This window comes from Trachinotus anak, unplaced genomic scaffold (genome assembly GCF_046630095.1).
Source record: "Trachinotus anak isolate AG129_WGS33_773 ecotype Australia unplaced genomic scaffold, CSIRO_AGI_Tana_v1 ptg000019l, whole genome shotgun sequence".
Lineage (NCBI taxonomy): Eukaryota > Metazoa > Chordata > Actinopteri > Carangiformes > Carangidae > Trachinotus > Trachinotus anak.
In genome coordinates, this window is record NW_027273870.1 from 25656057 (window position 1) to 25683768 (window position 27712).

The window sequence follows — 27712 nt, forward strand, 5'->3', positions numbered from 1 at the left end:
TATATTTTTTTTTTTTACAATTATTCACTCCATTTTTTCTATAAACATAGTTTAGTAGAGTAAGTCATATCAAGTTGTGTTTTGCGTTTTGCTGGTGAGGTGACCCTTCACTTCACAGGTGGACTATGGATTGTACGTCTAAGGCTGAATGAAACTCCAGACCACACAGTTTAAGCATGTGCATCAGTGCAGCAACAAAGACAAAAATCAGTCATGGATACTTCTTAAGTAAATATTAATATATTTTATTACCATACCAGTATACACTTCAATAATTATTCCATACAAAAAAACATAGGAAATAAATTGTTGCCTTGAGTTTATGTTGTGCAATCAGTAGTGAGTCTTCTGTTTCTTTATGTTTCAAGTAAGTTGACAATTCAAGTCTGGTTTCCAGTCCTGTCGTAATAGTATGTTAAATATGTACCAGGACTCATTCACAGTGCACCAGGAGGATGTAACACTGTACAATGTGCAAGCAGGTTATCAGTGGGTGTGAGGTTAAATATTATGTTTAAAGTCAGTATAAATAACTTACAAAGGCATGAAAATGCATTGTTGAGATTAGAAAGGAAAAAGAACAAATCCGGGCCCCAGACACATAAGGCAGAGCCTTTTAATCATCACCATCATCCAAAAGCTACAGTTTAATGCAGATCTTGTACTGATACTGCAGGGTCCCTTTGATCATATCGCCTCATGCAAAATATCTGTATATTCAGAGCCTTTGTAGCTACTTTGGTTAAAAAAAAAAAAAGTGAAGGAAGAATGACGAGGAGCATTTCAGTTTATTCACAACCACTCAGAATTGGGTTTGAACATGGTCTGACTCTATTTGTTACCAAACACTATGGAGAAGGAAGTAAACCACAGTTGGCTGACAGTGCAACTATCAGCGAGGGTGCAACTCTGAGTCAGCTGACATTACCTCCTCCTACATTGACCCTGTATTCACATACCTAAAAAGGCAAACTCTACACTCCATCCTTCACTGGTTTATATACACACAGTTAACTTGATAAACCACGATAATGATAAGGTCAGTGATAAGGTCACATAATGCTACATAACTTGCCTGACAACAGGCAACGCCAAGGCAGCGTAAAACACCCGTTTGTGCCTTGTCAAACCACTCACAGGCCTCTCTTCTGCTCTTATATACGCCGCCTCTTCTGCTCTCACAGTCCCGTCTCACAGCCTCTTCTTGTTATTTGCTTTCAGTCGTCCAGTAGCACATTTGCCAGGGATTGGAGGATCTCTCTCTTCTCATATAGGTACATCTGGGTTTCCCACAGCATGTCCACCAGGACTGCATCACTCACCTCATCCAGCATCACCTCCTGTGACAGCTGGGGGCTCAATCTGTACAAAAGACAACAAACACAGAGAATTGTACAGAGTTTCAAAGTACAGTGGGAACTGCTTACAGCGATCACGTCTGTGTGGGTCAAAGTGATCACTATAAACAGTTTCCTGGAGAATGATGTTTGACTAGAAGTGGTTATGGATACACACTACCACTAAAGTGCTTTAGATAGTGATTTCACCAAGAGTGTGAGAGTCAAAGGGAAGTGAGCCAACGCAGATTTGACATGATGAAGAGTTTCGTTAGAAAAACAGATGAGGGCAGGCTGAATCAGATAAAGACTTAAAGGCAGAGTGCAGAGGGAGCAGTGAAAAGGAAGTAGGTTATTTCCAGCAGACCTGTGATAGATGGTGTCGATCATTTCACACCAGGCTCTGGCCCTGTCCACTGCACAGCCATCAGAGTCTGTACACTGTTCAGTCAGAGAGACACATTTTTTATAGTTAGAGAGATGTCCAAACTACAGATAACTCTGGCTGCACGAGTAGATTAAAAAAATATTGGTGGGGGCAGTAGAAATTGATGGTTAAGAGTGCAGCAGTCACTGCAGATTGAATTTAGTGCTGTGGCTGAACTCACGCAGTCCACCAGCATCTTGCCGAGCTCCCTTGCTCCAACAAAGCTCTTGGCCAGCTCCAGGGGATTGGAGGGCCGGAAAACATCCACAGAGGTCACCCCCACCTGAGGGGGTTTACCTGGAGACACAAAGGAGAACATATACACAATTTCATTCCTGCTAAAAAGTGAAGATGTATTGAGACATAAGATGGGCGAGGAATTCAAAAGGGTAAAGAAGAGAAGATATTTTAAAAAAAGTTTTTTTAGTTTACACTAATTGTCACTGCATGATGTAACAGTCAAATATACCTTAACCTCCTGGAAAACTGCTATAGGGCATTTATATAAAATACTATGTGTATTATTATTTACAACTTCAGTTAAAAACAGGAGTATTTTACAATGTTGTGCTATACTAAGTATAGCTTCATACTAAGTGTAATTTCATCTCAAAGTGAACCTTTATGATAATGAAATTCCTGGTTTTTAGATATACAGATAAGTTTACATGTGCATTACGTGCATTGACATAATGAAAAATAACATACGAGCAGAGTACAAGCTGACCGTGGATAAAACACAAAGTGATCCTGAGCTTTGAATTTAGTCAAGTTCAGAACAAGCATAAAATACATTATTTGCTTTGATCAGACACAGTTTAAGCAGCTTACCTGTACCGAGGGAGACCACTATACCCAGCTTCTTGATTCCCTCCCCGTGGCCCTGAGAGGCAGGTGGGTTCAGAAGAGTTAAAAAAGGAGGGGGAAGATAAATAATGACCTAATGTAAAATACTTTACCAATCCATTTGGGTTAACGATTGAATGTGCACTTAATGGAAGACCAAAGGAGAAATAAAAATAGCATGTAGCTGTGAACCTGCCTACCTCTGTTTTTAAGGCTTTGTTGTATTGATGGATTTCAGACATGGCATCTAGTGTCGGGTTGTTGGCCAGCAGCCCTCCATCCAGAAAGCGGCCCATTGGTCGGAAGTAGGTGGGAGCGGCACCGCTGGAGCGAGCAGCTCGCCACACAAGTTGTTCTGATATAAAGATAAGGACATGAGTATAAGGTGAAAATCTGAGACTTGTGGGAGCTGAGGCGTATTTGTTTTGCTGCCATGCTACTAAAAATCTTTTTAAGTATGTATTCTGTATACGATTACATTTAAACGTTTTTTTTAATTTGTGAGGTGAGTGACAAAATGTAATTCTTTGTGAAGCTGTTCCTTTCAAATGCTTTCAGTCTCTCACTCACACACATCCACACACCTTCATCTGTCACCTTCCTACGCTTTCTGGGTGGCTCCTCTGTGCATCCTACTATCAACACATCCTCATCCTCCCATCCTGTAATAACAACATGGCTGGCACTCAAACAACACAGCACAACTGCACTTGTATATGACATATAAACTCAGATGTAGGTTTTACATTCAACCCAGTGCTTTTCTATTCAAGTTTAATTTCCCTGAATGATCCGAGACCCAGCTTCACGGTTTAGACAGACTTATCACCTGCTTGCTTTGATGCCATCCAGTGGTAGAACCACAGCACTCCAATACAACATCTGAGGACAGGTGCAGCGGGCAAACAAACACACCTGCCAAGTGTGAATTACCTTGTGGGATGGTGATGGGCTTGAATGTGGCAGTGGTGGCATATGGGGGCTCTCTGTGGACGGAGGGAGGGTTATAGTTCCTGAAGATGTGCAGCTCACCCGGATGTCTGTCTGCCAGAACACTGGTCACCATCACCCTGTACAGAAACAAGGTTTTTGCATCATATGATATAACATTCGTTCATTTCCAGAATCTGGCTACTATTTTAATTTTCTTCAGTGGTTTCAGAACGCTTGCTGACGTTTTTTAAGCAGCGAAGGCATTTTTTCCAGATCATTGAGGTTTTCTCCCCCCTCCCCCAGAGTGAAATCAGCTCAGATTTTCAAAGGCACTGTACTTGACAAAGTTGCTATTTTTTCCCCTCACACTGACCAATCACGGCGAAGAAGTAGGGTATTTAAAGCTGGTTGGTGTATTTTTTCCCAACGGCAGAAACAAAGGAAAAACACAAATTACCACAAGGAAGAAATAAAACTTACTTTATGGGAACTTATTGGCTGAACACTGGATCTTCCAGGAAGGTTTTTACGAGTTTTGGTTTTATATTTGCACATTTTCTTGTGGTACCACGGTGCTGCAAGTGCTATCAACTGGCTAACATAGTATTTTACCACTTGCTGGTGAGCACGTCTGAGCAGAGCAGTTTTTCTGCTTTTTTATTCCTAGCGCCTCTGTACATGTGTCTGTCTTTTGCTTGGTAGACATATTTTGATGCCAACAGTTACCTGGGATATTGTACATCTGTCATCTTGGTGTTCTCTCCAAACTCTTTTTTCAGGAAGTCCTCCAGCGGTGCTGATTCATAGGGTCGTGACCCCTTGAACACCTGTTCCTTCATCCTAAAGTATAAGCAGCGCAGGTACTCCATGGATTTACCTACGTGTTAAAGAGACATCATTATTGTTTTGATGCTGCGTTATAAAAACAACGTGAAGTGTAAAAAGGAAACACACAAACCGTGGATTATAGCCAGGGCCAGGATGCCCCCGGTGCTCGTGCCAGCTACCCAGTCAAAGAGCTCCCTGGTGGGCCGACTGGCCTCTTTCTCCAGAGCGATCAACATCTGGATCAGCACGAGACCCTTGATACCTCCACCATCCAGACACAGCAGTCTGTCCATCCTGCAGGAGGGGAGAGAAAAAATTCACAACACATAATCACTTTGTGCTTTGTTGTCTCCAAATCTGCAATATTCATATAAAAGTATAAGGACTATTAAAAAGTTACAGAGAAGGAGGCTAAATCTTTAATTCAATTTAATTTTACAAAAAAAACCAAAAACAATGACCTCCCCAGCTTCATTAATAGGTTTTTTAAAACCTCCCCCCAACATCTCAAAATAACATATTTATGGCAGATATGACAAAATAGAATAAATACAACCACACTCATATTTAAATAAAGAGCTGCAGCTGGTTTATGCTAGATATGGATTCACCACCAAGCCTAATTCATATGAATTAGATTACACGATTTTACAGCCTGATTTATTTTGTTAAATATTTATCAATACTAACCACTACTTGATTGTGAGGGGAAAATAAAGCCCTGATATGAAACTGGACTGTTTCCCGCTTTATGCTGCCAAAGGCATTTTTATGGCCTGTACAAAAGACATCTGTTTGACGTAACTATTTCATTTATCTAATTTTATGTGTTTTTAGAATAAATAAAGAAGGGACTAATTAAATTAAATATAAATCTGAGATAAATCTTTTCTGTCTTTGATGACCCCCCACCCCCTCCAAATAATATTTGTATAGTTCTTTACTCACTTCTTTTTCTCCATTTTGGGGCCATCCACTTCAGATGTGCCTCTGTTCATCGCACCGATTGCAGCCCCCATATACATGATGTCCTCAAACCCTGTCAGCCAATCACAACAGCTATTGGTATGACACCAGTACTCAGGGTCAGTATTGATTGGAGAATGACAGAAAACAAAGGGGGTCATTGGGTTTTCTACAAGCAACATGGGAGTTTTAAAACAAATGTCTGTATGGAAAAAAGAAATTGCACCGAATGACATTTGATTTATTCTTTTTCATATTCAAGTTATGTTGTTAACTGAGTGAAACTTAAGAAATAATTCAACTACACAACTACTACTTTTATCACTGTCATTTTACTATCAGCATAACCACCGTCTTTTACAGTATGTTGCTTATAAAAACAGTTTGGGAGCAGGTCAATGCTGCATCTTCACATATTTTTCATCATTTAAATGGCTCAAGTCATAATTAAATTTTTTGTACAGCACTTAAACATGCCAAATAAAAAACTCTATACTATACTTTAGAATAGGAAAGAAAACTAAACTTCATCTTTTATGTTTGTTTTTTTTTTGGGGGGGGGGGGGTTTATAGATTGAGGATGATTTTTTAATTAATACAAAAAACAAGTGTAATAACTGTAAAATATACAATAAATATAAAAAGGATTATGGGAAAATATCAAAGTGTTTCCCAGTAGATGTGGTTCCTATACAGCTCAAAGGGAGACATTTAAATAAAAGAAAGTCTGAACAGAAAACAGTGAAGGGGAGGTAGAGGTGAGGGACGGTGGTGTTACCTATGCCTTGAGGCTTGGCCTTGTAGGAGATGGGGGGAGGACTGCCGGGGGAGGGAGGGAGGCAATTCTGGACGCCTACACTACACAGCATGTCCAGCAGTATCTTTCTATTAGGACCTTCCATGTTAACACAAACAGACACACACGCAAGCATATGTCAGACATGCACACACCACAAAAATTAGAGAGGAGAAAAAGAGAGAGAGAGAGAGAGAGAGAGAGAGAGAGAGAGAGAGAGAGAGAGAGAGAGAGAGAGCAAGAACATGAGCAAGCTGTTAGCAATCATCATGCATTTTCAAAATAATAACAGCAAATTCACTTTACCCCCCCTTTCTGCTTCAGAGCATCTAGTGAGTGGTTTCACACACAATCATCTATGAGCAAACAACAAATATGCTCAAGCATTATCTTCCATCAATAGGAAGACAAACCCAGAGTAGTAATGTTGTTGTTTTTTCTCACTGCACTACAGACCACAGAGTTAACTTGTCAACAGAAAAGCCTCTGCACCTTTACATTAAGACACTAAATAAATCCATATTGAACTGAAGTGGAAGGAATTATTTTGTAATCGTGTCAGAGAGGTGATGATTCAGCTCAGTGTCTGAAGTGAAGGGGTGATGCAAAGACTGTACTGACAAATGTGTAAGTGCAGAGATTTTTAGCTTTGGTAACGGAAATATTTTCAAAAGCCACTCAGTTGTAGCTCCGCCCTCTACTCAACAGTTAAGGCTTTGCTCTACAGCATGTGTCCATATTCTTTTTCATACACTTTATCTACTTCCTAGATCTAAACACTGTTTCTTGTACTGTAGAATATGTGAATTTTGCATATGAGAATTACTCTTACATAACATAGCAGTACTTACTGCACCTTTAAAGAGGCATGTTTAAAGCTTTCTAACCACCTAACTAGTCAGAAGGCAATGTATTAGTTGCAGGAGCTGTGAAACAGGATTATTGGTTAATTAAAATTTGTGAGTTTGTACATTTTCAAAATGACTCTTTAAATACCAAACCATTTTCATGCAGAGGTTTTGCCATCTACAGCAGAACACATGCTTTTAAATAAGACTGATAAAACAACATCGGACTAGATCACACAGGTTTGTTAGATGAGGCACAAAAAAAGTCATCCAAACTCAGAGTGTCTTACTGTTCCTCATTTAACCCCTGTATACCCTCCTTACCTCTCATCCCCTCATAGTTTAAAGCCCTCTTTTCTACCCCCTCCCCCGCCTCATTTACCTTTGCTGGTGCGGGCAGCAATCAGCCCAGGAGTTTCTCCCAGGTCGTTGTGGATCTTCACATCGGCCCCGAACACGATCAGAGCTTTGATCAGCTCTATGTGGTCCATCTGATGAGCGCAGTGTCACACAGATGATGTAGAATGTGGAGCAGAATATTTTTTTCAAAAACATTTGCATTTCCACAGCAGGACAAAATCCAAAATAAAAATCCAACTTCAGGTTTTCTTTAAGATATTGTCAATACATTTAAAGAAGTTCTGTAATTTAGCTTTTTGCTGTATCCATTTCCATTTTGAACCAGTTACATCAGCGCATAGTTGCAACATTTTTTCCAGCTGAGGAAAAGCTGAGTTGTGCAATTTTGAATACAAAAAAAGATCAGTTTCTATTCAACAAATGTCAGTAAGAACTCATATCAAGAGGAAGCGATAATATCTTGTAGTGCGAGTATGTTGGTCATCACAGAGAACCATATCTGTAAAAGGTGATCCTGTCTGTCTGTTAACACTTTCTTTTCCATTTCATTACCATTTTGATTATCAGTAAGAGCTTGTTGTTTTCTGCTGGAAATCAAGACTATGGATATATCCCGTGCACACACCTTCATAGCCAGGTGAAGGGCTGTGTTCCCATTCTGGCCCTTCAGGTTGGCATTCGCTCCGTGGGTGAGCAACACCATGGCCGCCTCAAAGCGACCCTTCTTGGTCAAAATGTGGAGGGCAGTCTCTCCGGTCTTGCTGAGGTAGTTGACTGCACAGCCGTGCTCCAGCAGAAGACGACACATCTGGCACAGAGAGAGAGGGAGAGAGAGAGGGGGAGAGAGAGAGAGAGAGAGAGAGAGACAGAGAGAGAGAGAGAGAGAGAGAGAGAGAGAGAGAGAGAGAGAGAGAGAGAGCAAACATTAATTTAGTCTTTATAAACTCCCGCTGAGACATTGCTAATGTCTCCCCAGGGGAGGAACACCAAGTACATACAGACAGCCATCACTGGCATGGAGCTGTGCCATAAATGTGTGCAGGATTAAAGGTTTCTCTGTGTTCCTCAATCGCTAACTGTTCACATGGGTCACTAAGAGTCAAACATTACCATTTCATCAAAGCTTCAACATGTTCACTTCTCTGGATGTATACCACTAGAACGCACACATGTAATACGAACATGTCATTATGGATTTAAGTCATATTTTTCACCTCAGCAGTTTTGGCCCAGTGGAGAGGCGTCCCCCCATACAGAGAGTCTTCTGCCTGGAGCTGGCCCGGGTCCGCTTTGAGGATCTCCTCCACACAGCTGACAGGCAAACACAAATAGAAAGAGGAGTATTTACTATAAATGAAGTAAAGTACATAATTCAAATCTCAAAGTCATACTGTACAGAATCCCCTTCTGTTTAAAGTTTTATTTTCAAACTGACAGTTTTAGTTACCTGATTTAAAACAGCGATGCTTTTTGTGTCTTCAGCACAAAGACTATGACTCCTTAAAGCACTGTCCTTACTCTGTAGAAGAAACAACTTCTACAGCCTCCCTACCCAACATTACTACCCAATATTACGATGAATTATCAAGATGAGTTTCTGAAGGGTACTCTTTTAAATCATTCTTACTGTTATATACTGCCCTTATCCCAAAGTCAACAAACCCAGGCCCCTGTAGGCACACTGGAAAAGTATAAGTTTTCATCTACAATTACAGCTCTATGTATAATAGAGGCAGCTCAGCAGGGTAACTGGGGGAAAATGTTGCTTCAAAACCATATGCTCTTTAGTGTCACTGAGGAAAATAGAGAAACCCTGCCAGCTCCAGGGATGCTGTTCTGCAGCTAAAAAACCTTAAGTAATTCAATCTGGGCAGGGCATGTGGTTTAAGAAACATTCGTTTGAAATGCTGCAACACTAAGACTGGCGTGGACTGATCACAACCTACAGAGACCATTAAAAGGTTTATCAGCAGTTACACCACAGACAGCAGGAAAGAGAGAACAACTCCGTGTTGTTAATCATCATCATCACCCTTTCCCCTACTCACCCCTTCTCGCTGAACTTCATGGCAGTGTGGATGGGGTAGCCAGTGCCGCCAATGACGTTGCACTTGGCACCACCATCCAGCAGAGCCTTGACGGCCTCCACGCGTCCCAAGCGGCAGGCCACGTGGAGTGGAGTTTCCCCGCTGCTGTTCAGCTCATTCACCCCCAAGCACAGCCGCGAGCACAGGGCCTGGAGGGGAAGATGTGGTGGAAGAAGGTGGAAGGAGGAAAAGCAGTGTTAATATGCAGTAGGCTAGGGCCAGTATTGGATAATACTGAATATCACGTTACTTCCTGCCATATGCAATATTTTCCTATGAAAACATTTTCTTTTTTGCAGTTTTACCCCCCCAGCCCTCTCATCCCAGTATGTCATTTAGAAGAAATGACTTGTTAATAACTTTTTTAATTCTGACCTGAAACAGTTTCACCTATCAATCAGCTGAATTGTAAAAACAGTGAAACATGTTAACACCGTCAGAGTCCAGCCTTTACACATGAAGCTGAGGCTTCACCTGTGCTCACCTGGATGATCTGAGGAGCATCCTGCTTGGCAGCGCAGTGCATGGGCGTCTCCCCGTTGCGGTCTTTGATGTCAGTGCGAGCCTGGCTTTCCTCCAGCAGCTCCTTCACACACACCAAGTCACCGCGCTCACACGCTAGATGCAGCGGCGTCTGACCTGACGCGTCCCGAGCGTTGATCTGACTGGAGACGAGAAGATGACAGGTTGATTTCGGGTTGGCATGGATTACTGAGTCTAAAGTTCTTGCATTGTAGGGTCACACAGGCAGTTTAAACTCATTTTACAAAGCAGTTGTTAAGCATTTTCCTTCCTTCCAAGCAGCCATCGGTTTCTAATCATATCAGTACTGCATGAAAAGCTGGCTTAAAAGCCTTTTGTTTTTTGTGTCTTTTTTGGCAAAGTTGTGCTAACATGGTGTGGTAATGCAGGTCAGGCAGGGACAGTTTGGAAATTTCTTTCTTGTTTGTTGTGTAAGTAATTCCAACATCCCAGCTCTGACACTTGCCAGTAAAGCTCCAAGCTTTTGATTCCGAGATGAGATCAAATTTTGCTTTGAATTTCCCTTTCAATATGTTCATGTTTCCCCATAATCTTTCAAAGTTTTGACGATAAATATAGCGATTAAATGCTTCTTCTGAGAAAGATTAACTAAGTAGCTTTCAAGTAATTATAAACTGATTATCATAGGGTGCTGACAAGAACTGCTGCTTAAAAAAAAAAAAATCTATTCAAAAATGGCATGATTTGGAAAACAGAAGGAGTAATGTCAAATATATCAAATCAGCTTTCAAAGCCCTGTTAACATAAAGCAATTATAAACACTCAGTCGTTTTTGTTACATTGTTTTCATGTAGCTGGCACTCACATACGGACTCACAATTAATGCTTCTGTAGAAAAAGCTTATGTATTACAGGCTAATCCTCTCTTCATCCTGCTGTTTATTGATGCACTTATCCATGAGCAAACCTGAGCCAGAAGTGAAACAATCCATTATTATAATGTACTAGTTGGGCTTTCTCAAATGTGGAGGACATGCTGCTTTTCTCTTGTTTCATATTATTGTAAACTGAAAATCTTTTGATTTTGGACTGTTAGTTGGTGTCACTGTGGAAAATGACAAGATGTGGTCCTCTTCAGAATAAAAGTCAACACATTCTGTCTTACCTCTGGACATAGTTATGTTTGAGACACTCTCTCAGGCCTGTCTCCACGGCGATGTGGGCTGAGCTCCAGTCCGGGTGGTTGCGAATGCAGTCTACAATCGGCTGGGTGGTCTCAGCCTTCAGAGGAAGGGTTTCGTAGAAGGGGCGAAGCTTGAGGGCATACTGTGGAAACCAGTTCATGGCGTCCTCCTCTGACGCCACCTGAAACAGCCTGGAAAGTGGTAATATGTGTACAAGAGACAGACAGGATAGATAAGATTATCATAAACAACTATAGGTGTATGCAAAAGTTTGGCCACATACTTTTACCATACTTTGTTGATTTATGAGAACAAATAAATACAACCCCCCTGGTGCAATCAGACATTAACATGAACCTTTCTTAAAATTCTACTGTTACTTTTTATCTAATGAAGTTAAAAAGAGAGAGGACATGAAACTAAACCGTTATTGTGACATATGGAAAAGTTTTGTAAGTCAGTGTGTAGTTCTGAGATATTTTCAGGCTCGCACACACAGCATCTCTAAGATCTTCACACAGATATTCAAATGATGTTCAAAAAGCTCCAGCTTGCGTTTCGTGAAGCAGTTCATGGTGGATTTAGAGGTTTGCTTTGGATCATCGTCCTGTTGCAGAAGCCAGGTTCTATTCAGCTTCAGTTATTTGAAGTTATTTGACCGACTGCAGCACATTTCAGTAAATATCAGCAAATCCAGGATTTGCTGATATTGAATGGAACCAATTCTTACCTCTTTCTGAGCAATTTCAGCTCTGCCACTGGCTGCAACATAATCTAAGCACTAACACCGTAAACCCTTTACATATACCAGAATTACTGTTTTTGGGGGGGTTTTTTTAATAAAAGGTAACAATACGTTAACATTTGAGGAAGGGCTCAGTTTTAATGTTTACTGCAGGGGTTGAATGACTTCTTTTCAATTCCATCAACAATATAAGTACTTTGCCTTTTGTATACAACTGTTTTCACTCCACAAGGAAAGATAATTCCAAAGAGCCCTGAGCCTTCTTTGCATTAACTACAGCCCTTGACTTCAAAAAGTGCCTTTTGTTCATTGATCATGACTTATTAAATGTCTTTTCACCTACTCAAAGTAAAGATGCTGTGTTGTCAAGCTTTCTGTTTTGTTTCCCTCTTCTAATTACCTTTTGTGCACATTATAAATACAAATGTTTGTAGCTGCTGTGACTTAGACTGAAGCTTTAAAAGTAACTTAAACAATTTTCTGCTGACTAGCACAACTATTGTAAACTTTACCTGTAAATTAGGACACTGTAAGTTCCTAAAAACCTCTCCCTTTATTATATCTAATGTTAAGTTGTCAGAGATCCTGCACAATATCCTATGATAGGTTAAATTTTTGGTTTCACTTCAACAAGACGTGAAACGGCTGAATGACTGCTGACACTTACTCATTCAAGATAAAGGCCTTTGCTGCCTTGCTAGGTAACAGTGTAGGTCAATAGTGGTCTAAATTAAATCAGTGAAATCAATGAAACCAAATCTGCAGGTGGTCACAAGATCACAAACAACACAAACAAACTTGTGGTCATTTCAGCTAACATCTGAACGTTTAACCCTAGTTCAGTGGCTGTATTACACAACAGATAACACACTGCGTGACACCACTATCCCACCCCATGACGTGATCAGTATTGACCTCAGAACCACAGTCGGCGTCTCAGAGCACATAAGCAGACAGTCCCATGACTGGTACTGATTGTTTCTGTACAGGACCATGCGTCCCTCCTCTTTCAGCAAGACTTTGCCTCCTCCACCATAGTCGGACAGCGGCACATCCCGGACCCGGTAGGGGTTGGTGAAGAGGGTTGACACAGAGGAGACCGTGTCCAACAGCCGGCCAAGGAACTGCATTGTTACCTGAGAGAAAACAAGAGGGCTCAGGGAGGACTGACACAATCTACAGCACAGTCTCTGACGGACTAATGAAAACAGGGTTTGCTAGTACATGCAGAAATGTTTGGCTCTGCTCTCTGTGGCAGCTGTTTGCTCTGCCACAGGCTGTAGGACTGCTGTCAATAATGAATGATTTATCTTATCCACAGGACAGGTGGTAACCACAAGAATAGCAACAGGTGTAATACCCCACATATTACATATATTGGCTGCTGCATGTCCCTCATTTTCGGTAAAGGTAAGTGGGTTCACGGACTAAACTACCAGAAACAATCTATTGGGAGGTGAAGCTAATTATACTATCTTTATTAGCAGCTCAGCTACGACGTAAGTTGATCACTCAGGTAAGCTGACAACTCTCCACTTCCTGTACACTGCCAGACCTTTTTAGTAACCGACCAAGAATGAGGCTGAAAGACGCTAAAAGATGAATAAATGGCTCCATTCATGCTGCTCACGAGTTTCCTGTTGTCCAGAATCAATTTGACATGATAAGAGCTAAAAGCCAGCACATAATCAGCGAACCATCCCTGTAGTTCATGTTTTTAAATATAAAAAATCCCTAAAGTATTCCGAGCATCTATATTACGGTTTGCTACCTGTCAAGTGCAGCTAATCGCATTAAGTAGCATAAAAGCAGCCTGTGGATGTGCCTCCTCTCCTACCTGCTAGCTGTCCGCTGCGCTGCCTGACTTCTGACAGCTACATCAACAGCCGCACACCGCAAGCAAACTTGCTAAAAATCATGATTGACGTGGGTTCGTCCAATCAGAGCTCTAGGCTAGATGGGGGCGGGACCATGACGCATAGAAGCTGCTGGGGTTTTCTCATGCATGGCTTTTCTTCACATTGGAGAGTCCCACCAGTTGAAAGCGTTTTATTATGGTTTATTTATGATTTCAATTCTTATTTTCAAAATATGCATTTACTTATCTGTAACTTTTACCTTTTATGCAATATTTTACATATCTTTTTCATTTTGTCATATGTTTTTTTTTTTTTTATTTATTGAACCACTGTACTATTTTGTCAGCTATGTATTCTATTTAAGTTGATTGCAGTTGTGTGTAGCACTATCACCCAAATTCCACTTCTGCTCTGGGACAATAAAGTATATCTTATCTTATCCGGGCCCCACCAGGGATATGATAAAGATATCACTTTGGGCCACACCACCACAGGCCTCACCAACCTTGAATATATACCACTGCACAGACATGCATGCTGCATACAGTGGAATTCACTATTTGATGCAAGACTGATACCCTCTCTAAGAAATGTGCTAAAGGCCATCATTTACAGTTTATATGCAATTTTAACGGTAGAGTCGTTAAATGGAAAATTCTCTTAACATTAACGAATAAGTTAAAATAAATATAACTTAAATATACATTAAATACTTCAATTAAAATAAATTAACGTTATCGTCTATAGTAAAACAAACAAAAGAATAAAATCAGCAACAGATTTTTTAACAAAGTATACTAAAAAATACCTTTGATATATAACTTGAAGGAATTATTTTAACACTACCTGTCACTATAATACAGACTGACTCACTCCAACTGTCCAGCATCCTCCATTGAGCCTGAATTTGCTGCATGTGTTGAGCATGGCACCAGCCAGGGGCGGAGACAATGATTTGGTATGAATAGTTTTCTAAAAGTTTGCCTGCATTGATTAAATGTTGCCTTAAGAGGAGCAAACAACCTGGCACGCCAGATGGTTTGTTACACTGCACAATCTGGAAAGTTGGAAACAGTTTGGAAAAGGGAGGCGCTTTCGAAAAGTAGTCTGCAGGGTATTGGATGAACCATCTGTCTATCACTGTCTAACATGGGTTAACTTTAGATTCTGCACCCTTCCCTTTTTTTTTTTTTTTTTTTTACATCCAGTGGATCCAATTGGCACATCAAACTTTTGCAGAGCCCAGCTGGAAGAAGAGTGTCAAGAAAAGTCTTCAGTGCCAGAAATATTCTCCAGTTCTGACATAACTGATGCTATGGCAGCATCTACACTAACCTTTTCAGGTTCAGTATTTTCTGTGTGCATATTAACTAATATGTGTCCATAGCATTTTTTGTCTGGCAGCTTGATCCCAGCACTTTGTGTGGGTTTTATTTCTCTGCATTTAGTTTTTTTGCCAAAAACAAGAAAACTGTTAAATACTCAATTAATGATAACTGGCTAATAACTGATTTATTTTTTATTTTTTATTTTATTTTAACTCAGTTCTAATAATGTTTTAGAGTCACAGGCCCTTAGAAACATCCCAACTTCCCACCCCCCAATATGGCACCCCTGACTCATGCCCTCAGTGCTTTTAAAATCATGGCTACGGCCCTGGACAGACTAAAACTTTGCCTTTCTTGCTTTCCAATAGGAAAAACAATTTATTTTCATCATAGACTGTATATAAAAAGGTTTTCATGTGTTTAGGGAGAAACTGTCATGGCGTCGTTTTTTTTTTTTTTTTTTTTTTTTTTTTTTTTTTTTTTTTTGCATCCTCTTGAGTGTCTTCGTCGTTGCCAGGACGACCAAGGGGGGCTGACCCCGGCCACGTGACAGCGCTTGGCCCGCCGCCGCTGCTGTAGTGTGTGTGTGTGTGTGTGTGTGTGTGTGTGTGTGTGTGTGTGTGTGTGTGTGTGTGTGTGTGTGTGTGTGTGTGTGTGTGTGTGTGTGTGTGTGTGTGTGTGTGTGTGTGTGCCGCCTCTCTCACAGTTTGGCTGTGGTCGGCCCGAGCAGGCAGCGGAGCTTGTCGTCTGGAGAGAGGCAAACGGAGACAGGTAGCTTAGTCCGGGCATGAAAGATGGAGCTCTCGGCGGCGGGGGATCGTATTTTCGCCGCGGAAGCCATACTGAAACGCCGTGTTCGCAAGGTGAGCCACGCCGCCGCCGTCCCGCGTCTTTTCACTGCCTGCAGATGTTGGCCGCGGTCAGCACGGCGCGGCACAGCTCCAGTCCATAGGCTCGGAGCTGTTTCTTGCGCCTATGCAATGCTATGGAGGCCTTGCGGCTTGTGGGTGCCTTTGCTTTGCTAGTCACGACTAGCTAGGAGCTAACTAGCAAGGCTATCAGTCATGGCATGGTCGTGTGTTCGGGCATTAGCAGGGCAGTAAAAACAGCGACACAAAGAAGAGGGGCTAGCTGCAAAAGAACAAGGCAGCCCAGCGGATGGGATGTGGGCTGTGCTATAAAAATGGAGGGGCCTGACTTCTCTGCCAGCTAATGGTAGCTAAAGCTATACGGTCACAGTTTGCAGCCTGTGGAAGAGATGCATGTTGCACCACGTTGAAGCCTGTTTGAGACTGCTGCTTTCTTCTGCAGGCTGTGAGAGATGGTTCCCAAAACATTAGTCCTTGCACACATGTGCCGCTGGAGAGAAAGTCCAGCTGATGTAGGTCGTCTGATGTCAGTGTTTCACCAGCCTGCTACAGCTTGTATGCTGGCAAAGACCCTGTAAATGATGGTGGGGGTACCATCTTAAAGGCCCACCGGGCCTCCAGTCACTTCTGAATTGCTGAATTTTACCCCTTCATACAAATGTTAAGAGTGACTTATCATTTCTTTTGAAATGCAGAGATATAATGGTTATCATGCAGTTCAAGTTTGTGAAAGTCACCATGACTTTATTGAGAATGTATGGGACTGACTTTGAGAGGCGGGATGAGCTCTCATCCAGATGAGAGCAGTGAAGCATCCCCAGTCAAATGTGGAGAAAACCTAAGACACACCAGGATGCAGGGTAGGGTAGGATGCGACAGGACTGTGACATGTTTAAATGAATGAAATGGTGTTGTGTTGCATGAGAAGCATGCACGATTTTTGCCTGTGTTATGCATAAAGGACACAAAAAAACCTAGCAACTCCCAAATGTAGATTAATGTAAGACTAAAGACTGAACAGAGAAAGGGCAATGCTGCAAATACACTCCAGATTTAATGGATTTTTTTAAATATATATATATATATATCTTGCTCCCCATTGTCATATATGAGCAGGTTTTGGCTAATCCACCATCTGTCATTTTCTTGCAGGGAAGAATTGAGTACCTGGTAAAATGGAAAGGATGGGCAATGAAGTAAGTGCTACTCTTATTGATGAATTTTATGTAAATACCACAACCGTCAGCCTCTTGAAAATGAGGCGTTTGTGTTGTTATGCTTTTTTTTTTTTTTTTTATGTCTTCGCATTAAATTGAAAATGTGGATCAAGTCCAGTTTAGTGTGTTTTCTTTACGCTGCTCCATTTTTGTTCAGACACAGCACTTGGGAGCCAGAGGAGAATATTCTGGATGACAGGCTGATACTGGGCTTTGAGCAAAAGTGAGTAAAGCTGATACACAGTGAGAGTACACACACCAAGTCTTATTCTGCGCATTGTTGTGTGTACTTACAGTTTGTCAGACCCTGCAGTGCTTTGATGTAGTCTCTTCAAATGTTATAAACCTGTCTATTTTGTTCATCTCAGGTCTTAGTCTTCTTCTTGGACATTGTTACATCTCTCTACTTTAAGTTAACTCCTAGGTGTCCCACTTGAAGTGCTTGTGCTTGCTCTCTGAGTGTCTTCACATTCCTCCTCCTCTTCTCTCTGATAGTAAAAAGTCCATCTGAGCTGATGTCCTTTACATCTGCTGCCAAGCCACTTGTGCTGCTGTGCTGAGAGTAAATGTTTACAGTAAACTAAGATGGAGAGAAAGCTAAAACGAACTCGATAAAACAGACAAAACTAAAATGACACACCAAGTGGAAACTAAAATGGGCACGTGAAGACCGAGAAACAAATGCTCTGTGTGCCTGACTGCTCTACTTTCACACAACCACAACTTTCATCAGTCTTCCCTTTTGATTTGTTTTGTTTTGGCTGATGATGTCTCATTCTTTTGTCTCTTTTTTTAGCCTGCATTTGTCTTCTGTATTGTGTGTTTGTAAACTGCCATTTCCTTTTTTTTCTTTTCCCAGGGAACGGGAAAGGGAATTACATGGGCCGAAGAAGCGAGGACCAAAACCCAAAAACTTTGTAATGAAGGTAGTTTTGTTTTTATATCTGCATGGATGTGAGCTTCAGATTCTCACTTTTCAATTAGAAAAGTACAATGTAATTTAAGCTGTTAAGAAACAATTTAAATAGGTGCATCTGTTCAGGTAGCAACACCTTACAGGAAAGTGGAAAGTTCTGTTTGTGGCATCTACTGTTAAAATGAGAACAAGGTCAACCCACTTGAGGCAGGTCTTCTTGCGTGATTGAAGTTTATTTAATGCTTGTACTTCACAACATACATCACTGTCAGCACTGCTGGGGACACACAGTTTCTTGTCTTTGGAAAGTAACATGAGTAAAAGTCAGGGCTGTATGGAGGCAGTTACGCTGTGATACTTTGTTTTTCACACTGCCATTTTCACTTTTACAGATCAGCTTTGAGTAGACACGGCGCCGCCAGCTAGTGGTTAAAGCCAAGTCTGAAGTTCAAAACAGTTTAACTTTATCTGTCATGTCATATTTTTGTGACACGGTCACAGTTGCAGTAAGAGCTGTAGTTTGAGCTGCACAGGCACTTTAGGGTCATTTAGAGTTGCAGCAACATGAAGAGTTGTGTTACACTGGCTGATGTTCTTTAAATCACAAATAGTCAATCAATAGCTGTATTGCTCAAGCACTTACTACTCCTGTGAGGATGGATTTTGTTGATTACAGGTCAAAAGTCAAAATTAAAATGAAGACTGTGTTAAACACACAGTTTGTAACTTCTGCCGCTTGGCGTCTCTTAATCAAAACAAAAACAAACAACGGCGTCAGGTGACGTCATGAATTAGCATGGGATCATGGGAGTTGTTTTCTTCACCACGTTTGAATTTCTTCAGTGTCAGATGTTCAGGAGGTTTTTATCTGGAGCTCAGTTATCCACAGAGGTCTCCTCCTCTCCAAAACAAACAGACCTGGTGATTATAACCAGCACTGAATGAAACAGATGTGAGACTGCTGCTCACCTTTTTTTGATTGTTTCTCTGATCACTTAAAAACCAGACGTTCAGGAGGTTTTTACCGGCAGAGGTCTCCTCCTCTCCATGATGAACAGTCCAGGGGATTAAAACTTGTAGAAACAGTGAATAAAGCAGTTTCACTTTAAATCAGAGATTCGCAGATGCTCTTCATTGGACACAGGAGGTTATCAGGGAGGATGGGAGCTGAGCTGACTGACACTCAGCTTTTTCTCTGATAACTTAAGATCCAGACATCTGACGACTAAAATCCCTCATCCAGTTAAGATGTAGTTGAAATTGACTATGGTGTAAAAACTCTATCTTTAAAAATGTGGCTTAAACTGGATGAAAGTTGATTTTGAGCTTCTGGCAGACAACCACTACACTGATACATGCACACATTTTTCAGACAAGCAGATCCCAGTCCTACAAAAGTAAAGCTCACTCCCCTGCAAACATGGTTTCTGAAACATGTTGTTTCTTTCAGGCGCGTGGCCAGAAAAGAGAGCCCAGCAGCCAGGCCTCCAGCACCCGCCAGACTACATCGCGTTCCTCTTTGTCCACTTCCAGCCGGGCAGCTCCCTCCTCTTCTGCCTCGCCTCATCATTTACCATCCTCATCTTCCACTTCCTCGTCTGTAGCGCCTTCTCCTAAGCTAAACTCCCTTGCAGCCACGCACAAGCTGAAGAAGGACATTCACCGCTGCCACCGGATGTCCAGGCGTCCGCTGCCCCGGTCGGACCCCATGGCGCCTACTTTCTCCAACCCTGGTGGTTTCCCTTCCCGTATGCACGTCTCCCCCTTCTCTGAGACCGTCCGCATCCTCAACCGTAGAGTCAAACCTCGAGAGGTCAAGAGAGGTCGGATCATCCTCAACCTGAAGGTCATTGACAAGCCAGGCAGAGGTGGCACAGCTGCAGGCAGTAGGAATATTACAACAGGACGCCAAAACATCCCTTCCCGCAATCGTATCATAGGGAAAAAAGGCGAGGCCCCCTATAGACCTTTCCAGCCTCCTCTGAAGATGCTGGGGTTCCCAATGTACGGGAAGCCGTTTGGGCTGCAGTGCGGAGGCCCTGTGTCTTTCCACTCCCAAACAGGGTCATGCTCCGGCACAAGGGCCCGGGACAGCAACACCACCCCCTCTCAGTATCAGTCACCTCCCTCTCCTGCCAGCTCCAGCGGCTCTGAAGGAAAAGCTCCCACCGCCTCAGCTGCAAAGTCCAAGCGCGCCACTGGAGCCTCACCTGCCAGCGAGGGTCCCAAGCCCAGTAAACCTCACACAGAGACCCAGAAGGGCCAGAGCGCCAAGCATTCTGCTCCTGCCCCGTCCTCAGATGCAAACCCAGCGGTTTCAGCATCTCCCTTCCTCCCATCCTCACCCTCTTCTTCCTTGGAGGACGAGGAGGAGGAGGGTGCCCTGGACCGTTCAGTGCCCTCAGAAGGAGGCAGAAAAAATCCTCGCCAACGCCGGGCTAAACGCCAGCCCCCCACCACTCTCCCCTCTGTTACCCCTGCGGACCAGAGCTCTGCCCCCACCGAACCGCAAAGGGTGCCTGCTGAGGGAGACCCTGACTGGCACCCTGAAATGGCGCCAAGCTGCAAGGATGTGGTGGTCACTGATGTCACCACCAACCTCGGCACCGTCACCATAAAAGAGTTCCCCTCCCCTGCCTCCTGCCCTGCCTCCCCCTCCGCCAGCCCCGAAAACCCCTCTTCCCCTCCCTCTGCCCCCACCTCCGACGACCCCTCCCTCGCCAAGCCATAGGAGATCAGATGTTATGAAGTCGATTGCCATTGATGATAGAAAAATATCACGCCAGTGTTGCCACTTCAGTCCCCTCCTACCTTTTCCTTAAAGGCGTGTCCATATTTGTGTCAGGATTGATGAAATGTAATGTAACTTTACACCACCCAGCCATCAAATAGTAAAAACAGAAAGAGCGTATTTTTTTTAAAAAGAAAATGTATAAATTGGAAAAGGGGGCAGCTCATATGCCTTTGTTGTCTCTTAAATTGCCATATTTTGTCCACTTGCACAGCACTGACTCTTTGAGGCAGACTTGGATAGAAATGGTGTTTGTTTTCGTTCTCTTGCTCCAGACATGCAGAGTTTAGCTTGTTTTGGTGTGACACAGATTGAAACCCTTGTCCATCTGTTGTGCTGGGTGAGTGTTGTATCAAGCACACTTGGTGCACGTGAAAGAAACAAACACTGTTTTTAGACACATGCTCTGTCATGAAGGCTGTTATGGACAGCCTTCAGGTGTTATGCCAATTTCCTGCCCCCCCCAACCCCCCACCCCCTCCCAGTCTCATTGGAAGTCCAGCTTGTTAATGATAAATGAGGTGGTGTGTTTTTGCACTTAACACAGTTGGACTCTGATATATTGCATCAATACAGCGAGGTAAATGCAATGCACTTGACTGCATCGAAAAATGACCTATTCTATGTAGTTCATCAATTTTTCAAGGCCTTTTCCTCTTGCTCTCTTGAACGCACATGCATATACATACAGTATGAGTAAGTATTTATATGCACGCACAACCTTGAAAGCTGCAAAATAATATACAAAAACAATAGTTTTTAAGTTATTGCTGTCCTTGCCGTCTTTCCCTGCTTGCCTTGTTTTCTCACAAACCCACCACCTTCTTCGACTCTGTGATGTCCACCACGACTCTAAACTGGCCTGCAGTTGTGAAACTCTCTCTTTATGCCAGATTTAACTTCTCAACTAGTCAAGGTCTAGAAGGTCCATGAGCTGAACACAGTTCAGGCTGAAGCCACCAACCAAATGCAGCTAAAGTAGTGTTGTTGAACCTGTGACCCACTTGGTCGGTGTCTGAGGTCTGTGGAGCGTGTAGCCAGGTAGTTTTGGTTTGTGAAAACCAGTAGAGACTGGCAGGTTTGTCTGTTTACCTTCCAAACTGGTAGGTAGAGCAAATAATTTTCCACCCTGCTTTGTTCCTTTGGATGTTGCTGGTCAGTCTTTTAGCTAACAGGTCTTTATTTGTATGTTCTCAAGTGCTAGTTTCAATAGAAAAGGTTCATGTAGCATGGTTAGAGTCCTGTGACTTACAGGGCTGGAGAACCTGAACCAGGCCAAGACTTTGCCAGTAATTTGAGGACAAAGGCTGTTTTTTTCTGTCAGCTCTTCAATAACTGTTCGGTGAGCTGCTGGAAATGGGTTACTGTGCCCGTTGTTTTTTTTGTTTGTTTGTTTGTTTTTTATATATATATATATAAACACACATGAATTTGAAATTTTTGTATTGGTGGAACTAAGTTTAAAATTTAGGGGAACATTTTGATAAATGTGTCGTCGTGAACAGTGACACTTTCCAGTCAAAGCTACAAAGGACCTAACACCACTTACAGTGAAGAATGTCTGCTCTTTTCTCTAGTTACACTCAAGTACTTTCTACATCAAAAGTATCCAAGGTTTGGTGATGCTTATGTTGCACAGTTGGTGGTTGATGTTTGCTGAGGTTCTCCTGCTGCTCTTGTTTTAGTTGATATTGTTGTACAGACTCATGTCAGTTAAACTGTTGAACTTGCATTTTGCCGCGTGTGACAGCCACAAGTGTGTGCATGAAGGATAAGAGTAGGAAGACCGTCCCTGAACCAGACAACTTTGTCGTGTTCTCCTGTTTTTGTAGCATCTTTTCTGCTGAAGTCTCTGTGAGCAAGGCACTCAGTCCTGACTTTAGATGCTGATCTTTCCTGGGAATTTCTTCATTTGTGGTTAGAGTGATCTTGAGCACATGCAGTGGGATGATGGGTAATTAAACCAGCGGATGAACGGACATACCAGACACAGACACGAACAACATCCTCTCTTCCTGCTGGTTTCTCTATTAGGGAATCGCCTCAGGACAAATTATCTTTTTGTCTGTGGCTGATAAATTTATCTGTCATGTACTTTTCCAGCCACTTTACCAGGGTACAAATGATCAGATGCTTCATTTTCACTGTCCTAGTGACAAGTATTTTGTTTCCCGCCTTGCTGCGCTTACTTTTTTACCGAGTCGGGATGTTTCCTGGCTGAAGAGGAAGCAAAATTGGCAGAGTTTATTTTCTCCAAACACATCGGGTTACAGTGGCATCATGTAACAGTCAGACAGCATGTCAGCTAGCCTGGAGGTTGGGGAAAAGAGCTTAATCTCAGAGGGTTTGATCCATCACCCACGTGTTGTTGACTGTGAACCCCTGCTCAGCTCATTCATTGCAGGCTAATTCCAGCTAAAAGCCTGAAGTCTTGAAAGCGATCAAAGATTTTGACCATGTTTTTGACCTTCAGGAGTACCTGAAATACTTCAAAAGAAAACAAGCCTTTTATACACAGACAACAAACTCTCCCCTGGTGCTGCCTGCTCTTTCTAGACCTTCCCAGACCTTGGCTCTTACTCTGATGTACCTGTGTGTTGCAATATTCAGAAAAAAAAAAAAAAAAATCTTCCGCATGTGTTGCCTTATAGCTGCTCCATTCAAATTCCAGCTACACTCCAGGCGACGTTTTCCTCGTCTTACTCGGCTCCTGTCACACAGAGCATGATGATAACAACAACAACAACAACAACAACAACAACAAAAAAACTAAAACTTTGTTAAACCATGACTTCAACATGGTAACATTGAACGTTACATTATCATAATTTCTGTTCTCGTTCTCCATGTCTCCTTTCCACGCTGACGAGGAAGATGTCGCCTCCTCTCCTGTTATGTACTGGATGGTTCTAGTTGTTGTCAGTACTCTTTCAATACTCTCATAGGTTACATGTGGAAGGATTTATTCCAAGATGACACATCCATTATATGAAGAAAAAGTGACAGACACTATAATGAAATGGTCTATAACTCAAATTCAAGTGAAAATACTCAAATAAAAAAAAAAAGGACAGTACTTAACTTAAATCCTGATTTGACAAAGAGTGAAGGGACTCAGTCCTCTATATTTTTCAGAAACATGATGAACTAAAGGATTATTTTCTTCTCCAAATGGATATATCGTGATTTGGGATAGATTTTTTCATCGACTATATCTTTAATATCTTTAAGTGGTGGATAGAAGTGACTCTTGCAGTTGGTAGATGTGTAAGGTTTTAGGCTGCTAGGCGACGTTTCCAACTGTTGATAGCAATGTTTTCCTTCTTTTTCTTTCTCATATGGGGTAGCACAACTCAACTTAGTGGCCTATCTTTCAACCAAATAGGGCTCTTGATTTTATTATTTGATTTCCTTTTTTAAGCTTTTTTTTCTCCCTTTTGAATTGTTTTACATTTATATGTGATGTAATTTTAAGTGCTAGAGTCATTTGGCACTCATTGGAAAAAAAGGAAGGATCCTTGTTTAAATGTATGGATAAATATGCTTAATGAATTGAAAATTGTGCTTTTTAAGCTGTTTTTTTTCTTTGTACTGTAATAGTTTTTTTTAAATATGCATAATAATGTTAATGTGATGCTCTTTATTTGAATGCCATTTTTAATAGTTCAATATGGGTTTGATCAGAAGGCAAACTGATTTTAATGTATCAATACTGCAGTTTCGTCTGGTTTTATGCTAATATGAATTATGTACATTGTATTGATGGTAATGACGAGGAGGTGGAGGATAATGATGACATTGTAATGTATCTTCTGAAGCATGTTTTGCAAACCCTTATTGTACAGATTATGTATTCAGTGTCATGTTAACTGTTACTGTTGTTGCTTTCTGTGTGTTTCTTGTACAAGGCTTTTAAATAAAAGCTCTTTAAAAAGCAGTTCGCTTTCTTTTGCTCTTTCTTCTGGTGTCTCTTATTTAAAGGAGCTATTTGTAAGTTTTGCTGTTGCTGCAAGGCCAACGTTGGCGTTAACAGCTGTTTACTTGCCAGTCTAGAAGAATTGTGTGTTTAGTGATGCCGGTGTTATCTCTTGTCTCTATAAGGTCTTGTCTTCTACTGAAGTTAGCACGCTAACCAGTTAGCTCAATCGCTTTCTGACAGCGACTCACTGTAGCCTCCAGTCTGCCCTGAAGACGTAGCGCTGCTCAGAGGGTGTATTATAACCTCTTGTCTTGTAAACACAATGAAGGCTGAAGCTCTGGTCAAGCGACAGTCACCACCACCCACTCCTGACGAGAAACCCCTTTGGCAGCAGAGAAAACTTACTTAAATGTCTCTAAGTACATTTGGATGCAGGGCTTAGGGGTGGGCTGCGCCTTTCTTTTTATAATTTATTTACACATTTGGTCTTTAGAATATTTATTGTAAAATTATTAGTTGTCGGCACAAATTTGTACTTTGAAAAAATAAAGATTACAAATTTTATGCAGCTTCAAAGTTGAACAGATAAAGTCAGAAAGGAGCAACGTTGTCATCTGAAAGTGTTAAAATTTGAATGCAAGGTAAAAATCATTCAATCCCTTCCTTTCATGTCTGCCAAAAACAAGCTCATATAATTGATAAACATGCATCATGCATGATTATCATAAAAGGTTAATACACAGATAGATCCTAAATAGATAGATAGATAATCAAATTTTTTGCAGGGAGGAAGAACTTAAACTAAACTAAAAAAAATGGATAACCACAGGCTCTCATCTTTTCTTTCTCCAGCTTCTAACTTTAATATTCTCGCTGTAGTTTCCAAATGTCCCACAGAGAGTCGCTGTTGAGCCGTTATTGCGTCACAGAGGCTGAGCAGCCTCTGTGTCTGCAGAGGGACTGTGAGGGCTGGGGTGATATCAAGGTCATCATGCCTGGGTATTCATCTCTGATTGTTTCGCTGTTGTGATGAATACATACATCTCGTTCAAACAGCTTTATTCCTTTCCATAGGCAGCGTTTTATTTTACTTGTCTACTGCTCAGACTGCTGTACTGGATGCACAGTGGAGAGAGGCTGAGAGCGAGGGCGAGTGATGCAAAGCTCTCTTTTCACTCTTTCCTGTGCTCCCTCTGTTTGCCCCTGTTGTCTATTTCCTCCCTGGCACGATAGCACCGGGCTTATGAGCCAGATGGAACTAAAATAGTCATAGTGGTTTGATATGAGTGACCCACATCTGTGTGTGTGTGTGTGTGTGTGTGTGTGTGTGTGTACATGCAACATCAGCCACCTCTTGAGATTAATCCTAAATCTGGGCTAATGTTCACTGCAGGGAGGCCTGAGTGGAGCGGTGCTTCAGCCTCTGATTATGTTGGAGGGTTAATCTGAACTTCAAACCAAACCATCTGAATATTTCCATGTGCGATGTGTTCAGTTATTTTTGACATAATGGGAAAACACATCTTTTGTGGATTAGATAAATGTGAATCGTGCAGTCCGAAATAAAAAAGATCAAACCTGATTTCTTCACCAACAGGAGAAATGGAAAAATATGCAGCATGCTGAAAGAGTAGAGTCCTTGCAGGAGAAAGAAGAAATGTGGAAATGACTTTTTTTCTCTGCAGTTTTGCTTTGCCTTTTCACTTTAAAAACCCATGTAAGGTTAGCTTAGATCAAGGGTGTAGAGCTATGTTTCTAATGTCCTTATCACTGTTTACATACATTAATTAATCACTTACCACACGGTCAAATGTTAGACTGACTTTATGAATAGTTCATAAAATCACCATCATTAATTTACAAAAAGAACAGGTTACATTAAGGCTGCTATAGAGAATTGTATCAATATTGTCTGAATATCTTGTTATCAGTCAAATGACTATTTGACAGTATGACAGACTGTGAGCCAGCACTGAAGCCATTTTTGTAAATAAATTACTTCTAACACGACTTTGTTAAACTGCAACACTAATTATTCATAATGAATGATATATAAATAAAAGATTCAAATTCAGCATTATTTTGTAATTTATTGTCAGGAAATAAAATCTATTGGAAAAATAACTAATAATGAAAATAATTGGCCTATTTAAATATAGCAAAATACTGCCACAGTGTAAAAAAAGAAAATCAGGTTCAGGTGTAAAAACAAGGTCAAAATTCTACTTGTAAGTTCAGTGAACATTGAGCTGAGCACCGAGTTTTACCTGCAGTTTTATACTCTGGATCAGACGTTCACAAAAGCACTTCCTTCACACTGTCTTTGTGGAACCTCACCACTGAAAACATTTGTACACAGTCTTTTTGTTACAAATACAAATCCTGTCTATTAGTGCACAAACTTGAATTTCTCATACAGATTTATTTTTACAGGTTTACAGAGGTTGATTTACAACGCCAAACTCTGGAATTATCTGTGAACATCACTTTACAAGATCAAAATAATTATTACCCTAATTTTAGCTCATTTGCTGCACAGTGCACAGAGTGTTTGTGACTCTACATTCGAGTATATTTCTGTCTTAACAGGAGCCTTTTCATGATGAATCCAGACAAGGGGAAAAGAGTAGAGAAGAAAGACTGTAAAAACAGCAGCTCATCAATCCCAAGGTTCTTTCATCGATCTCAACCATTATAGACTTTGACTGGAGAGAGTAGAAGGCATCGCACATGAAAACACAAACACAGACACACATAGACACACTCAAGTGGCTCTCTTTGTTACACTGACAGGGCACACGTATAACCATGTGTGTCCCACAAACCATCTCCAGTTGAATTTGTTAATTTGGATATTTTTGCTCAGTTTTGTTGGGTTGCCAGCTGCACGAAGATTTATTCCAAACTTCTTCCATTTAAGAAAGACGGAAGCCGCTGTGCTCTTAGAAACCTCAACACAGCAGATATTAGTTT

The 27712-nt window shown here is 41.5% G+C and overlaps 2 protein-coding genes across 5 annotated transcripts; one reads left to right on the forward strand and one right to left on the reverse strand.

Moving 5' to 3' along the window:
• Positions 1–218: 218 nt before the first annotated feature.
• Positions 219–15755, reverse strand: pla2g6 (phospholipase A2, group VI (cytosolic, calcium-independent)). 4 transcript variants are annotated; one of them, XM_071503612.1, is made up of 19 exons: positions 15732–15755; positions 12756–12976; positions 11077–11286; positions 9913–10093; positions 9390–9577; positions 8556–8652; positions 7967–8149; positions 7364–7472; positions 6116–6232; positions 5320–5410; positions 4502–4665; positions 4270–4420; positions 3544–3680; positions 3195–3272; positions 2811–2965; positions 2596–2647; positions 1946–2061; positions 1705–1778; positions 219–1362 (listed from the first exon to the last, which is right to left on the reverse strand). In XM_071503612.1, the coding sequence occupies exons 2-19, from the start codon at positions 12968–12970 to the stop codon at positions 1218–1220; spliced, it is 2463 nt and encodes an 820-aa protein (XP_071359713.1). In that variant the 5' UTR covers positions 12971–12976; positions 15732–15755; the 3' UTR covers positions 219–1217. The 4 variants fall into 4 exon arrangements, with proteins under 4 accessions (XP_071359713.1, XP_071359711.1, XP_071359712.1 ...); XM_071503610.1 differs by lacking the exon at positions 15732–15755 and adding an exon at positions 13678–13770; XM_071503611.1 differs by lacking the exon at positions 15732–15755 and adding an exon at positions 13612–13686.
• Positions 15617–24757, forward strand: cbx6a (chromobox homolog 6a). The gene is made up of 5 exons (XM_071503617.1): positions 15617–15890; positions 17049–17092; positions 17271–17336; positions 17973–18039; positions 19480–24757. The coding sequence occupies exons 1-5, from the start codon at positions 15822–15824 to the stop codon at positions 20758–20760; spliced, it is 1527 nt and encodes a 508-aa protein (XP_071359718.1). The 5' UTR covers positions 15617–15821; the 3' UTR covers positions 20761–24757.
• The last annotated feature ends 2955 nt before the right edge of the window (positions 24758–27712 follow it).